Source organism: Girardinichthys multiradiatus, chromosome 20 (genome assembly GCF_021462225.1).
Source record: "Girardinichthys multiradiatus isolate DD_20200921_A chromosome 20, DD_fGirMul_XY1, whole genome shotgun sequence".
Taxonomy (NCBI): domain Eukaryota; kingdom Metazoa; phylum Chordata; class Actinopteri; order Cyprinodontiformes; family Goodeidae; genus Girardinichthys; species Girardinichthys multiradiatus.
This window is the reverse complement of record NC_061812.1, coordinates 17,470,783-17,485,487: the sequence shown is the minus strand read 5'-3', so window position 1 is coordinate 17,485,487 and position 14,705 is coordinate 17,470,783. Positions and strand designations below refer to the sequence as shown.

The 14,705-nt window shown below is 38.9% G+C and overlaps 1 protein-coding gene across 2 annotated transcripts; it reads left to right on the top strand.

The window, feature by feature from the left end:
* Window positions 1–9,994: 9,994 nt before the first annotated feature.
* Window positions 9,995–13,822, top strand: LOC124857176 (protein shisa-5-like). Of its 2 annotated transcripts, none has more exons than XM_047348330.1 (5): window positions 9,995–10,946; window positions 11,233–11,386; window positions 11,648–11,673; window positions 12,272–12,415; window positions 13,067–13,822. In XM_047348330.1, the coding sequence occupies exons 1-5, from the start codon at window positions 10,871–10,873 to the stop codon at window positions 13,210–13,212; spliced, it is 546 nt and encodes a 181-aa protein (XP_047204286.1). In that variant the 5' UTR covers window positions 9,995–10,870; the 3' UTR covers window positions 13,213–13,822. The 2 variants fall into 2 exon arrangements, with proteins under 2 accessions (XP_047204286.1, XP_047204285.1); XM_047348329.1 differs by having other exon boundaries at window positions 10,075–10,946; window positions 11,513–11,673.
* The last annotated feature ends 883 nt before the right edge of the window (window positions 13,823–14,705 follow it).

Below are 14,705 nucleotides of genomic sequence, written 5' to 3'. Positions count from 1 at the left end.
TAACAGCGCTCTGATAGATACTTAAAGCTTGGAAGGAAAGAAATAAAAGCTTGTTTTTTTAAAAGACATACTTTGTGTTGTACCTAAAATGCTCCATTGTAAGAAGATTTGAATTTATTTGTAGTAATGTTGCAGTGAATTAAAAGTCTTCATCTGCAACAACCACTGGTGCTGGGAGGCCAAATCTGTATCATTCTGAAATTGCACTTGGGGGGCCATTATAAAATGTCTGTTTGTTGCACAATATTACATATTAATGATAATTGACACTTTCCCCCTGCTTAACTCCTATGGTAGTGCTGAGGCCTCTTCTAAGAAACAGGATTAGTGGGTTCTTATGGTGACATGTTCAGTGCAGCATTTTCAGTGTCATTACACTGGTTCACATCTGCACTGAGACTGTTTGTCAGTCTGGGCAGGTGCCAATCCTGCTGAAAAATTAAATCAGCATTCCCATACCGCTTGTCGGCACAAAGGACGCATGAAATGCTCTAACATGCTGGTAGATGACTGAGTTGACTGTGGACTTCCGAAAACAATGTGGACCAACACCAGCAGATGACATGGCTCCCCAAACCATCACGGACTGTGGAAACTTCACTCTGAATTTCAAGCAACGTAGACTCTGGGATTTGGATTTCCAAATAAAATGCAGAATTTACTTTAATCTGAAAACAGGAGTTTGGACCATTGAGCAACACTCCAGTTTATTTTCTCCTTAGCCCAGGTGAGATGCTTCTGATGTTGCCTCTGGTTCAGGAGTGGCTTGACATGAGGAATGTGACATTTATAGCTCATGTCTAGTATTTGTGTGTGGTGGCTCTTGATGCTCCAACTCCAGCCTCAATCTACCCCTTATGAATGGATTTTGTTTGACAATCCTCTCAAGGTTGCAGTTCTGCCTGTTGCTGGTGCATGTTCTTCTACCAAACGTCTTCCTCTTCCCCCTCAGTTTTTTGTTAATATGCTTGGATACAGAACCCTGTGAACAACCAGCTTCTTCAGCATTGACCTTTTGTGGCTTACCCTCTTTGTGAAGGGAGTCAATGACTGTCTTCTGGATATCTGTCAGGTCAGCAGTCTTCCACATGATTGTGTCACCTACTGACTCAGAGTGAGAGACCGTTTAAAGACTCAGGAAATCTTTGCAGGTGTTTTGAGTTAACTGACTAGGGTGTGGCACAATAATTAACTTTTTCATAGTATTCTAATTTTCTGAGACACTGAATTTGGGGTTCTTTCTCTGTCAGCCATTATTATCAAAATTACAAGAATCAAAGGGTTTGAATAAATCACTCTGTGTAATGATTCTATATAATATATTAGTTTCACTCGCTGAGATGACTGGCAAAAAATATTGCATTAAGCAGTATTCAAATTTTTGGGGATGTACTTGTATATAATAGATTTCCTAAAATCTATTTCTACATCTTAAAAAGATGTAGAAAACAGTGAAACGTGGTGTGGGGAGGACATAAGGTTCTGCAGCTCTGCAAAAACAAAAAGAGAAAACCACTAAACATGATGTTCGTTGAGGAATTAAAACAACTGCCTTTTAGGTCTATGATGCAGATACTTGTCTACAAGAGCACAGATCTGTAGAGCCTGGGCGGATACATGAAACACAAAGTGGTTTAGAGCAAATCTGGGTGGTGTCTCATTGCAATCACATGTTGCAGAAGAGAAAGGAATAATCCTGAAAGTTTAAATCTGGTTTTGGCCTGAGTTTCCAAAACAGCAGGTTTCATTGTCAGTTTTGTATTAGAAAATGTAATAAAATGTAGTTTTAACGAAGACAAATTCTCACCACTCTGTTAAAGATACATTGAAATACTCTTATATTATCTGTGGGGGCAATACTAACACATTCATGTGAGTTTTGCTTGTTCTTTGATACATCTGATTAAATTTACTCTTAATTTATTGAAATATAGCACTATGGTTGGGCAAGTCCCTAAAAGGTGGCCAAATTAATGTTATTTGAAATTGCTGAAATACCCCTCCTTGAACCGCCACCTTAACATGGTGGAGGGATTTGAGTGCTCGAATGATCCTAGATCAAGCATAAAGGTGTTCATCAGTGCACCTGGGACCAGGACTTGTGTTGTGTCGTCACACCTTTGGCCGCATGTTTTGGACACTCGGGTGAAGAGAAGGGTTGAGCTGTCCACTGATCAACACCTGGTGGTGAGTTGGATCCGCTGGAAGAGGAGAAAGCCGGACAGACTTAGCAGGCCGAAGAGCATAGTGAGGGTCTGCTGGGAATGTCTGGCGTGGCCCTCGGTCAGTGATGTATTCAACTCCTACCTACGGTTGGAGACATAGGGTCCAAGTGGACCATGTTCTCCGCATCTATTGTCGATGCTGCTGCCTGTAGCTGCGGTGTCTGTCGCAGCGGCAATCCCCGAACCCGGTTGTGTACACCAGCAGTAAGGGACGCTGTCAAGCTGGTGAAGGAGTCCTATCAGCTGTGGTTGGCTTGTGGGACTCCTGAGGCGGCTGACCGTACAATGAGGCCTGGGCTGTGGCAGAGGCAAAAACTTGGGCCTGGGAGGAGTTAGGTGAGGCCATGTCAAAGGACTACCGGTTGGCCTTGAAGCGATTCTGGCAAACCGTCCGGCGCCTCAGGAGGGGGAAGCAGTGCTTTGCAAACACTGTTTACAGTGGGGAGCAGCTGACCTCGACTGGGGACATTATCGGGCGGTGGAAGGAATACTTCAAGGATCTCGTAAATCCTGCCATCATGCATTCCCTGGTGGAAGCAGAGGAGGGGACTCGGGGTTAGACTCTTCCATAACCCAGGCTGATGTCACCGAGGGGGTTCAAAAAGCTCCACGTTGGCAAGGCTTTGGGGGTGGATGAGATCGGTCCTGAGTACCTAAAGTCTCTGGATATTGTGGGGCTGTTGTGGCTGGCATGCCTCTTTAATATTACACGGTGTTCGGAGGCAGTGCCTGCCCAGACCAGGGTTGTGGTCCCCCTTCACAAGACAGAGAGAAGCCTGCATACAACCCAGATTAAGTCATACCTCCCACAACCGGGTAAAAACATCACAATATACTTTAACGGTTCTGTCTTTGGCACAGTCTTTGAAAGATAAGAAATACCACAGAATCTGGCTTCCTTCAGTTTGATGGTAAAAATCTAAATGTAACACCTGACCATCTGTTATGTTCAATTTTCTCCAGGTACTACATGTTCATGCCTTTTTGCTTGTTTTGCATGGAAATTCAGCATACATATATATAGTGTAAAAGGTCTGATTTCAGTTTACTCATGGCTCCTTATACATGTTGCTAAAATGAAACATTAAACCCTGTTGGAATTTAGTGTTTAAAGTGTTGAAATAATTCACTCTACAAACATGCGTTCAAACTTAGTTTAATTTAATGTCCACCAGCCAAACCTACTGGACTCCTTCATTCACCTTCAGCAACTTTGTGACTAGACTTTGAAAAAGGTGCTTTCTTGTCTATGCTCATCACCTCAAGCATGTGCCAGATTCTTGCAGAAGTGCTTTAAACTTCTTTTTCTCTTGACACACTTGTTTTTAATACTGTTATAAAATGTATAAAGTTTAAGTTTTTAATACATAGCTGAGATACCTTTGTTTTTCTAAACACTCCTTGAAAAACAGTCAGATATGAAAACCTTTAACAAGTGCTTATATATGTGGTAGAAGTCATATTCTTGGGGTCTATATTGATTGTGAAATGTACATCTTTACACATGTCCAAGCTAAGATGCATTCATGGCATCATTCAGTATTACTTAAGACCTTTACTTATCAATGAACCAAACAGTCTAAACCAAAAAGGAGAAATGTTACATTTTTGAAATGCAAGACACAAATGTGCACTCAAAGCAAGGTTGGGAAGCCCCAGATGTCATGGCTTGGTAAGCTTCAGGATTTTTTTTATTTATTTTTTTTAATAGTTAAAACTGTTTTTTGATTTGAAAGCACCTTAAATAATTTTGGTCCTTTTCATTTCAATGTATTTAATATCATGACCAGAGACAGAAAACCCAAATTCAGCCAAACAGAGTGATAAGTTAAAAGGTTTATTCAGAAACTCAGGATCAGAGAGCAGGAGAACAGCAGTCAGCTTCCAGGAACCACTGAGAACAGAGAGACTAGTTAGTGGCTGAATAGTGGCTCCCCTGCACAGCCTTGATGGCTGGCTATCTTCAACCTCTCCTAGACGTTATGTAAACATGACACTCTGCTCCCTCTCTTCCCTGAGGACATCTGTGGAGCTGCTCAGAATGGGCGGTTGATGAACCTCTGTGCTTCATGGACTTACTTGCTTGCACACATGCTCAAGATAAACATATGCACCCCCTCACACCACCTTCACCGTTCCTGGCATGATGTTTTGTAAACTTGTTGCTTCTTTGTGCTGAGGTTTTTTGCAATCTCAAACTATCCTGCTAAGGATAATGTGTGAAATATGATTTTTTCCTTCTACTTACCTAATGTGGCCTCTTATCTCATCTAGCAAGGGCAGCATCTGCGAGTGGGCAGCAAAGCCTCGGTGACCCGTCCCCCCTTGTCTTGTGTCATGATGTATGTTTGGATGGGTTGTACTGGAATTCTAATTTCCCCTCAGGGATCAATAAAGTATCTTTGAATTGAATTTGAATAAAACTCAGGATTTGCAAGGAGTTAGATAAAGCCACTAACCTTCTCAGTCTGTAGATGAGGCACAGAATCCAGAGGAAGAAGAGATCCAGACAGTTAATGAGGAAGCGTCCAACAGACTGAAGTCTGATTGCCGACTGATCCAAATCCTCCGAGGAATCAGCTGAAGCTGTGACAGGAACACAGAGCTGAGGTTGTCTTCTTGAGAATAATTCCAGGCAGATTAGAGAGCCAGGCAGGCTCAGGCTGAATAAACCAGTGGTTAGGCTGAGGCATAAATCCAGGGACAGAAAACAGAGTCGAAATCCAGAAATCCAATCCGTCAGACAAGGGGCAGGCAAGAAGGCAAAATCCGTGAGGCAAGGTCAGAGAACAAGATCAGTCAGGAAGGAACGCTGGATAACTACTCACAAATGTTTTCGAAAATCTGGCACCAGCCTGTCAGAGGGTTGTATATAACTGCAGCTCCACAGGTGTGTGGCATGACGGTGATTGCGCAGCAGCAGACAGGTGAAGCAGATGAATTGATTGCATGAGTGACAGCAGAGCAGAGCAGGCAGGCGGGCCAGAATCATAACATTTAATCTGTTTACGTCACAAACTATTTTATTTCTTTGCCATTTAGACATTCAAATCAGCCTGTACAATGGTTTTCAAGTGTTTTGTTATCGTCAAATACCCTGCTGACTATAGCTGCACAAGTTAAATTGTGAACAATTGATGCTTGTTTTCAGTTTTTTGTAATTCCTGTGAAATTTTGTGAGTTGTGTGTGTTTCCTTTATCCTGCTGTCACTAAAAACCCAATTCTTTTTGCGTTTTACTCACTTAAATAATTTGAAAAAAGTGCCTCTTTTTTTCTTTGCATTCTGAATTGATTTGGGGAAAGCAAGTTGTTCTTTGTTTGCCCTCTGTCTAAAACTAGCAAGGTCTTTTAGTTCTCCAACTGGGCTTTTCAGATTTTTTTGGATCAGTGTCACTAAGAAAAGAACCACAGCAGATTTTACTTTTTCATAATTTCTTCTCATCCAAATATATTTATTTTTTGTCATATTATGTGAATAGATGTGCTTTTTATTTTATATATTTTCATAAAATATTTATTTTCCTGCTTGTGTATGGTTATTTAAATTAACCATCAATGAAAATGTGAGTGTATAAGCCATTCACATCTTTTATCTTTATGTCTTCTGCAAAATAAAACTATATATTCAATTTGTTCATGGCTTTACAAACATAACAAAATACAGTTGATGATATGTTTAGGTATGCTCAGCAGATTTTTACACAGGCTCCCCACCTTCATGTAGTTTGGGTTTACAGCTGTAGCTAAAAGCTTGTGGATTCTTGGTCACAGCAGTAAGAGTTTGTTTGGACTGAATCTGAAGTGCCTTGCAAAAGTAATCATACCCCTAAAACCAATTCACATTTTCTTACAACCACAAAATCCAATGTACTTATTAGGGACTTTATGTGATAGATCAACATGAAGAAATGCATAATTGTGATGTGAAAGGAAAAGGAAAGATGGGTTTTATGATCTGTTCATGAATAAAATCTGAAAACTATGGTGTTCATATTTTAAGCCCACCTGGGTCAATACTTTGTGTAATCACAGCTGCAAATCTTTTGGGGTAGGTTGTCTTGTGGAAAAGAAGCATTATCCAAGCACTGTTATGATGAAGAAGACTCAGTCAAGTTTATTAAAGTAATCTTGCTAGATGAGAACAAAAATTCCAACCAGAGCATCAGAGTTTGCTCTGTCACTCTTTCAGAGGGTTGTTCTAACCTACGCAGTGGTTACGTGTCTTTTATACATCAAGGGTGTGAAAACAATTACTGAGAAAATCAGCTTCCTACTATCTGTAAGTCTGTGATAGACCTTGCTTTTCTTTTCTGCTTTAAAATGCAGGGCTCAGCTCTGAGATGCTGAGACCTGGATCTGCAAAGCAGGAAACCATAAATTAACAGTAATAAGAATCTGGAAAGCAAAGTTCAACCCATGAGACTGAATGAGATCTAAGCAAGAAATGAGATTGTTCTAGCACAGTCTTTACCAGCTTTACACATCTACAGACTGAAACTTGTGGTCTTTTTTCTCTGAAAATGTTTAATGTTCAGGTTGGATAGAGAATGCCTGTGATCATCAAGTTTCAAGTCTTTCCATGGACTAAATTTATGTTTGGACTTTGACTGGGCCATTCTAACACATAAATATGCTTTGACCTAAACAACTCCATTGTAGCTCTGGCTGTGTTTAGGGCTGTTGCCTTGCTGGAGGGTGCATTCAGCCCCAGTCTCATGTGTTTTGCATCTTCTACTAGGTTTTCTTCCATTATTGCCCTCTGTTTGGCTCCATCCCTCTTTCCTTTCAACTCTGATCAGCTGCCCTGTCCTTGTAAAGTATATTGCTGTTCATTGCTGTTCTTTAACAAACCTCTGAGGCATTCACAGAATAGCTGGATTTATACTGAGATTTAATGACACACAGGTGAAGTTCATTCAATAATTAGGAGACTCTAAAGGGGATTGATTACAGATACATAGAGGTGTTAGGGTAAAGAAAATCTACATTTGAATTTCATACCTGTCAACAAAGAGATGCAGGACAATACATTTCAAGTACCAAAATTGGCAACTCAAAAGTACTTGAGGACCAAACAAATACAATAAAAAAAAAAAAAAACAAGTCTGAAATTACAAAATATTATACTGTGAATTTCTTTCCTATCTGCTCAACAATAATATGAAGGTCTAATATTTTAAATAATGTACGGTAGTCTGATTTATTTTGTAGGAAAGGGATGTGAGAAGATCCAAAACTTTAAAAGCGCTGTGCAAACGTGCATATTTAAAGAAAGGCATTAAGTTTGCTTTAGTCAGTCAGTCATTTTCTACCGCTTATTCCATAGTGGGTCGTGGGGAAGCTGGTGCCTATCTCCAGCAGTCTATGGGCGAGAGGCAGGGTACACCCTGGATAGGAAGTTTGCTTTATTAAAAAAAAATAGAAACAAATTTAGTTTATTCTCAGCAATAACAACAGGATTTGGGGCCAAGTTTAATAATAATATACAGGTCCTTCTCAAAATATTAGCATATTGTGATAAAGTTAATTATTTTCCATAATGTCATGATGAAAATTTAACATTCATATATTTTAGATTCATTGCACACTAACTGAAATATTTCAGGTCTTTTATTGTCTTAATACGGATGATTTTAGCATACAGCTCATGAAAACCCAAAATTCCTATCTCACAAAATTAGTATATTTAATCCGACCAATAAAAGAAAAGTGTTTTTAATACAAAAAACGTCAACTTTCAAATAATCATGTACAGTTATGCACTCAATTCTTGGTCGGGAATCCTTTTGCAGAAATGACTGCTTCAATGCGGCGTGGCATGGAGGCAATCAGCCTGTGGCACTGCTGAGGTCTTATGGAGGCCCAGGATGCTTCGATAGCGGCCTTTAGCTCATCCAGAGTGTTGGGTCTTGAGTCTCTCAACGTTCTCTTCACAATATCCCACAGATTTTCTATGGGGTTCAGGTCAGGAGAGTTGGCAGGCCAATTGAGCACAGTGATACCATGGTCAGTAAACCATTTACCAGTGGTTTTGGCACTGTGAGCAGGTGCCAGGTCGTGCTGAAAAATGAAATCTTTATCTCCATAAAGCTTTTCAGCAGATGGAAGCATGAAGTGCTCCAAAATCTCCTGATAGTTAGCTGCATTGACCCTGCCCTTGATAAAACACAGTGGACCAACACCAGCAGCTGACACGGCACCCCAGACCATCACTGATTATGGGTACTTGACACTGGACTTCTGGCATTTTGGCATTTCCTTCTCCCCAGTCTTCCTCCAGACTCTGGTACCTTGATTTCCAAATGACATGCAGAATTTGCTTTCATCTGAAAAAAGTACTTTGGACCACTGAGCAACAGTCCAGTGCTGCTTCTCTGTAGCCCAGGACTGGGGAATGAAAATTTCTGTTTGTTGCACAGTATTCCTTATAAATAATAATAGTACACTTTCCCCCTGCTTAACTCCTGTGCTAATGCTGAGGCCTCTTCTAAAAAACATGATTCGTGGGTTCTTATGGTGACGTCATGTTTAGTTCAGCATTTTCAGCATCATTCCACTGGTTCACATCTGAACTGTGACTGTCATCATCATACTTTCTGCTGGAAATCTAACCTCTGTTGCCAATATTTCAGATATGACCAATCAAATTAATTAAAACCCTTTTAAAATACTTTTAGGGAGAACATTGTAGCACAGATTGATATTAATTGAATATATAATAGCTTTATTTAACAAAATAAAAATGATTTTCAGGATTTAAAAAAAATCCTGAAAGTTTGAATCTGGTTGTGGCCTGAGTTTCCAAAACACCAGGTGTTATTGTCAGTTTTGTCTTAGAAAATATAATAAAATGTAGTTTTAATGAAGACAATTTCTCACCACGCCGTTAAAGATATATAGAAATACTCTTACATTATCTGTGGGTGCAATACTAAAACATTCATGTGACTTCGCAGCTCTGATGTCACCGTAGTAAAAAAAGACTGAAGCGAGGGCTGAGATACCATTTCCAGCCGTAGTGTGCCAATATTACGCTTGGAGTCAATGTCTGGAGTAACAGAAGCTTGCCAGCGGGTTTAATGTTGCTCCACACTGCCCATTCCTGAAAGAACTTGAAAAGCTGAAAATCTGTCTGATATAAGAAGATCAGAAGATCCATATCCCGATTGAAGACGGTCAGCCGATACCCTGGCGAAGGTGAAAATCCACAGAGGGTTCCCCAAGGAGACAAGTTTCTTCCTTGTTGTTTCAGTCGACTGCAAAGTTGCATCATATTTTCCACGTTTTTGACCAGAGAGAAGAAGGTGACCCTTTAGAGTGTTTGTGGATGCGCGATACTTGCCGCACATACTTTGGTCCCTTCCTTGAAGGAGGCCCACTCGCCCTTTTCCAGAGGATTCACCACCAAGTAAACTCATTTTGTTTTCTACTTTTGGTCTCTAGTCTGGGCAGAGTGAGGCATAGCTAAGGTGATCTAGGATCACCATTAGTTAGTCCAAGGTATTAACTTGTTGCTTGCAATATGGATTGAAGTTTATGCCAAACTGTTTTGACTGCTGTTGGAATACTGTTGAACTCTGAAGCATGTCTGCGCAGCTAAGTTGAATGCTGGTGCGTGTGTACCGTGGTTTGATCAACTGGGCTCTGACTCAGTTACAGTTAAAGTGGACTTTAAAGCAGATTGAGGCTATGAACTGAGCCTCGTGTTCATCTTGATTGTTTCACCGTTTATGGCCCTTTGTGTTTTTCCACTCTGTCCCCGCCTCAGAGTTTTACGACCCTTTGTTTCAAGACTAGCCTTCTATCAGCTGTTAGTGGATAAGGGGCCGGCTGCTAGGTGCTTTACCGCGTCTGAGCTGGCTTGGCTCTACCGTATAACAGCTGACAGCCGGCTATCGAGACGCACCAACAAACCAAAGAAGACTTCACCGTCTTTTAATTCTGCTCCATTTTCCAAGTCAATCCAAATTGTTATTTTATTCCCACCCAGTCCATAAACTGCTGGTTTGATCCCCATCTACACTCAGCATGCATCCTTATTTTTGGTTATTAATGTATTATTATAATTTTTATACATATTTATAATCAATAATCATTGTCTCTTACATTTATTAAATCTGATTCAATCTACTCTTAATTTAATAAAAACATATAGCACTATAATTGTACAAGTCCTTAAAAGGTGGCCAAAATGTGTTATTTAAAATTGATGAAATACTGTAGTCTAAAAAAATAACGAGTATAATGTTACACTTTAACATATAACCAGGATATAACCAGAAAATCTGGATTTAAAAGCATTTCAATCTCTGCTGCTTTCACTGGCCAAAATAGCCTGTTTTGTGATTGGTACTCCACCCTGGTTGCTCAAAACGTTTCGTTTCTACCTTCTAGGCCTTCAACACTCTGAGAAAAAAATAACTTAATTAAACCTGTATCTGAATGTTTAATTAAAAAAGACCAAAATCAAAAATACTGGCAATAATTTAGACCAGTTATAAGTTTTGATCTTATTTTACCACCTCACCAAGTGTTTTTTATGTGTTGAGGAATGCTGTTGGGTTAGTTGTTTCTGGGTGGGACAAACAGGTTCCAACTACCGTCTCATTCTCAAGTCAGACTCATTCCCTCGTTTCCGTGCATCATGACATTTATGGTCTCAGGTGTTTGGGTCAGGGTTTTGTGTATTTTCTGTTTGGTTGTGGTACCAAGAGTGTGGGGTAAGTTTTCCGTTCTGTTTCTCTTCTCCGTCAGTTTATGTACCTTAGACAATTCTTGGTCACATGACAAGGAACACAAAGTGAAACTAAGATCAAGCTGTAAAGGTAAATTAGAGAAGATCGTGCAGATTATTAGGGTTTTGTATGCAGTTATGTTTTTATATACAAGATCTCTAGTTCTGCTTCTTATTAGTTTTTACAGGTCTCAGTGTTAAACTTTAGTGCTGCTTCTACCTTTCCATAAATGTCTGTAATCTCTCTTTTTCCTAATCTAAATGTTTTACAGCGGATTATTGCACCAGCTACTACGATTCCGACAATCAACTCCATGTTTCTGAGAAATGTGATAAGTATTGTTGTGGTGGCTGCAGTAAAAAATATTGTTGCAAAAACAAAAATGACCGCTTAACTACAGAAGAACAGAACAACTGTCCAACAAGGTGCGCCTCTATTTTTCTCTTCTACAAATCCAAATGTTTAGATTTAATTTATAGTGTGAACTAAAAATGAACCTTGACTTTTTAAGAAACGTTGTTTTCAAACTTTGTTTGCTTTTGTTTTTGAAGGCCTACCATTACTAAATACAATCAGACTATTGTAGTTGTGGGAAGCATTCTTGGTGCAGTTTTTCCCATCATCATCTGTGTGTGTGTTATCGTTTGCTGTGCCGCTCCATGTTGCTTGTGCTATAAAAAGTGTAGAAAACGGCCCAACCAAAGGCGGATAGGTAAGCCACAATTTTTCCTTCAATTTAACTTTGTGTAAACAACAGATTTTAGTGTTGCAAAGATAAAAACAACACAACTTCTTGCAGAAAAATGTGCACCCCATGAACTTTGTCATATTTTGTCATGTTATAACCACAAACATCCATGTATTATATTAGGGTTCTTGTTTATGATAGACCAACACAAAGAAGAGGGCAACAATGAATGTGGAAGAAAATGATACACAATCTGAAAAGTGTGGCATGCATTTGTTTTTAGGCCCTCTTATTCTAATATGCCTAAATTAAATTCCAACCAACTGCCTTTAGTAGTAACCTAGTTTGTAAACAGAATGTAAATTCACATCAATATAAATGCAGGTTTTCTGTGAAGAACTCAGAGATTTGTTATAGAACATCAGTAAACAAGCAGCATCATCATGATGACGTGATGAAGTTTAAAGTCAGTTTAGGTTGAAAACAATATCCTAAGCTTTGAACATCCAGTAGATCATTGTTCAATTATTATCAAAGGGCGAAATTTTGACTTTTGATGTTCATTCAGCAATCATATCTGTAGATCATGTAACAGTCAAACTAAATGTGTTACTTTTTCCAGTGGTAACAGACACTGTAGTCAACATGCCCCAGCCTTCGTACTCACCATCCGGATATCAAGCTCCCCCTGCGGGCTATCAGACGGTTCCGGGACATTGGGGCTCGTCGTTGCCCACTGCCCCGCCCCCATCGTATATGGAGAGCAGTAAGTTGTTTCATTACCTGCTAAACCTTACTTTAGACTCTGACTATAAGACTGGTTCATAAAGACAATGTGAGGAGGATCTGAGGAGTCCAGGTCAGTCTACTCAGAATACCTAATTAAATTGTTCTACATATTTCTAGTCCTTTCTTATAGCATGCAATCAGATTTGGTCCAGGTGTGTTTGGGTCCCAAAACAGAATATGATTGAGAGGGCTTCCAACTAACATCAGGCACCACAGCTCAACATATTTATTTTACATCTTCCTTGTTTGTCAAAATTTTATGCTTTACAGATCTAACAATATTATCGTTTACAACTAGAAGGCAATTTAAACCTTCTGGAACTCAGAAGTTAATGCTTGCTGTAAAAGTTTTGACATAACCCATCTTAATCAAACAATAAATTCAGATAATTACAATGAAAGCTACTAATTTTGATTCCTGGCCGATGCTGTTTGCTGCATGTCTCAGCCAGTCTGAAAACAGAGTTGCTCCTGTAGCATAGCACTAAATCATCTTTTGCATTGGACTACATACAGATATGGAATGCCCAAGCAATTAACAAAATATGATGCATGAATAAATGTTGATCTATATTTTCAAAAGAATAATAATTTTTAAAAGAATAATAATTGTTTCTCGTCTCCTCAGTTGCTCCATCTCACCTTCCAGCTACCTTCCTACCAGGGCAGCCGATGTACACTCTGACTCCTTCCAACCAGCCTCACTCACCTCCACTGCTTATAGATGAAGTTGCACAGCACCCCTACAACCCCTCATATGTATTACAAACCTGAACTGAAAGCATCTTACTCAATTAAAATGTATGCTTCAAAGACCTGGTTGAAGTATTCTGTGCAAACTGGAAAACCTGTGGGTTATGGTGTGTGACTATCCTAGATACCTCAGTGTGTGGTGTTAAATTAGAACTGATGTACCCCTGGAGAAATGTTCAATGTTTATAGAGAATTTCATATGAACTAGAGCTTTATCTGTGTCTGTTTATCTGTGGTAGTTTTCATCTTTTTAATGGATGATCTCATGCTAAATGTGGAACAATGACAAATATATTTTCATATTTAAAAAAGTCACATTAGAACCAACTTTAAAACTGATTTATCCAGAGAACTGTTTGTTTATATCAATTCACCGTCTCTGCAGAAAGGTTTCATTAGTTCTTAGTTCAGTTCTGTAACATCCTACATTTATGTTGCAATGAAAGCTTGATAAACAATATCAAAAGTAAAAGTTTTTAATAAGGCAAGAAACCTTACACTACTTACGCAAATAGATATATGTTGCATTTTATCACATTTTTCTGTAAATTTTTGTATCTCTTTGTTAACTTAAAAGTTACACTATTTGATTTAATGAGTAGGTTGACAATAAAACTAAAAACAAAACTAACTTAAAACTCGTTACCCTTAAATGACTTGGATTCTTCTAGTAATTTGCCAGCAGAGGGCGCTTCTGACTCAGTTTATATTTGTACCAGAACAGTTTCTTCATGTGAAACTGTGGAGATCACATTGTCTACATGGTTATATTTCTGTTTGGTTGTTAAATACTTGCAACAGCTCTGCAGAAACTTATCAGTAAACTTATATTTTAAAAGCAAACATATTTTCCAGTGTTCACTGTGCTTGGATTTGGTATAAATGCAATCTTTCAGGAAGTGTACAGCTGTTTCAGAAGTGCATCTACGTTAAGTCTAAAATATGTATTTTTCTAATAGACATGAGCTGCTGACTGATTTTTAATCAACTTGCTCTATCCCTCCTATATAGCTTAGTGTGAAATATATTATTGATGTGTAAATAGTTTGGTCAACAGGAAATTTAATATAATTATCTTCAGAAATAATTAGACTCCACTGTACAGACTTTATTACACTGCATCAGCAAAGATATGGCTTCATAAATATTGTTAGTACCAGCACATTTTAGTTAAGGTTCATCCTGAGTTGATTTCTGCTTTGACTCAAAGCTTAACACGCCTGTTCATTTCCAACATGGAAACGATAATTTATTGCAGTAACACAATACATGCATCCTTAAGGAGCCTTTTATGCACTGTGTTGCAGAAACATTGTAAGCAGCCAAAAAAAATAAATCTGATAAATCAGGTAAATTCTGAACAAAATAACAAATTGTTGAGTTTGCCACCAAAGGATGAAACATGATGGTAAATGAAGACAAAATGGCAATTAGTTTTACATCTGCCTTCCTCCCTCCCTGTTGGATGGAGTAAGGGGGAGTCAGGTTTAGCCCAAACCAGCTCAGTTATGGTT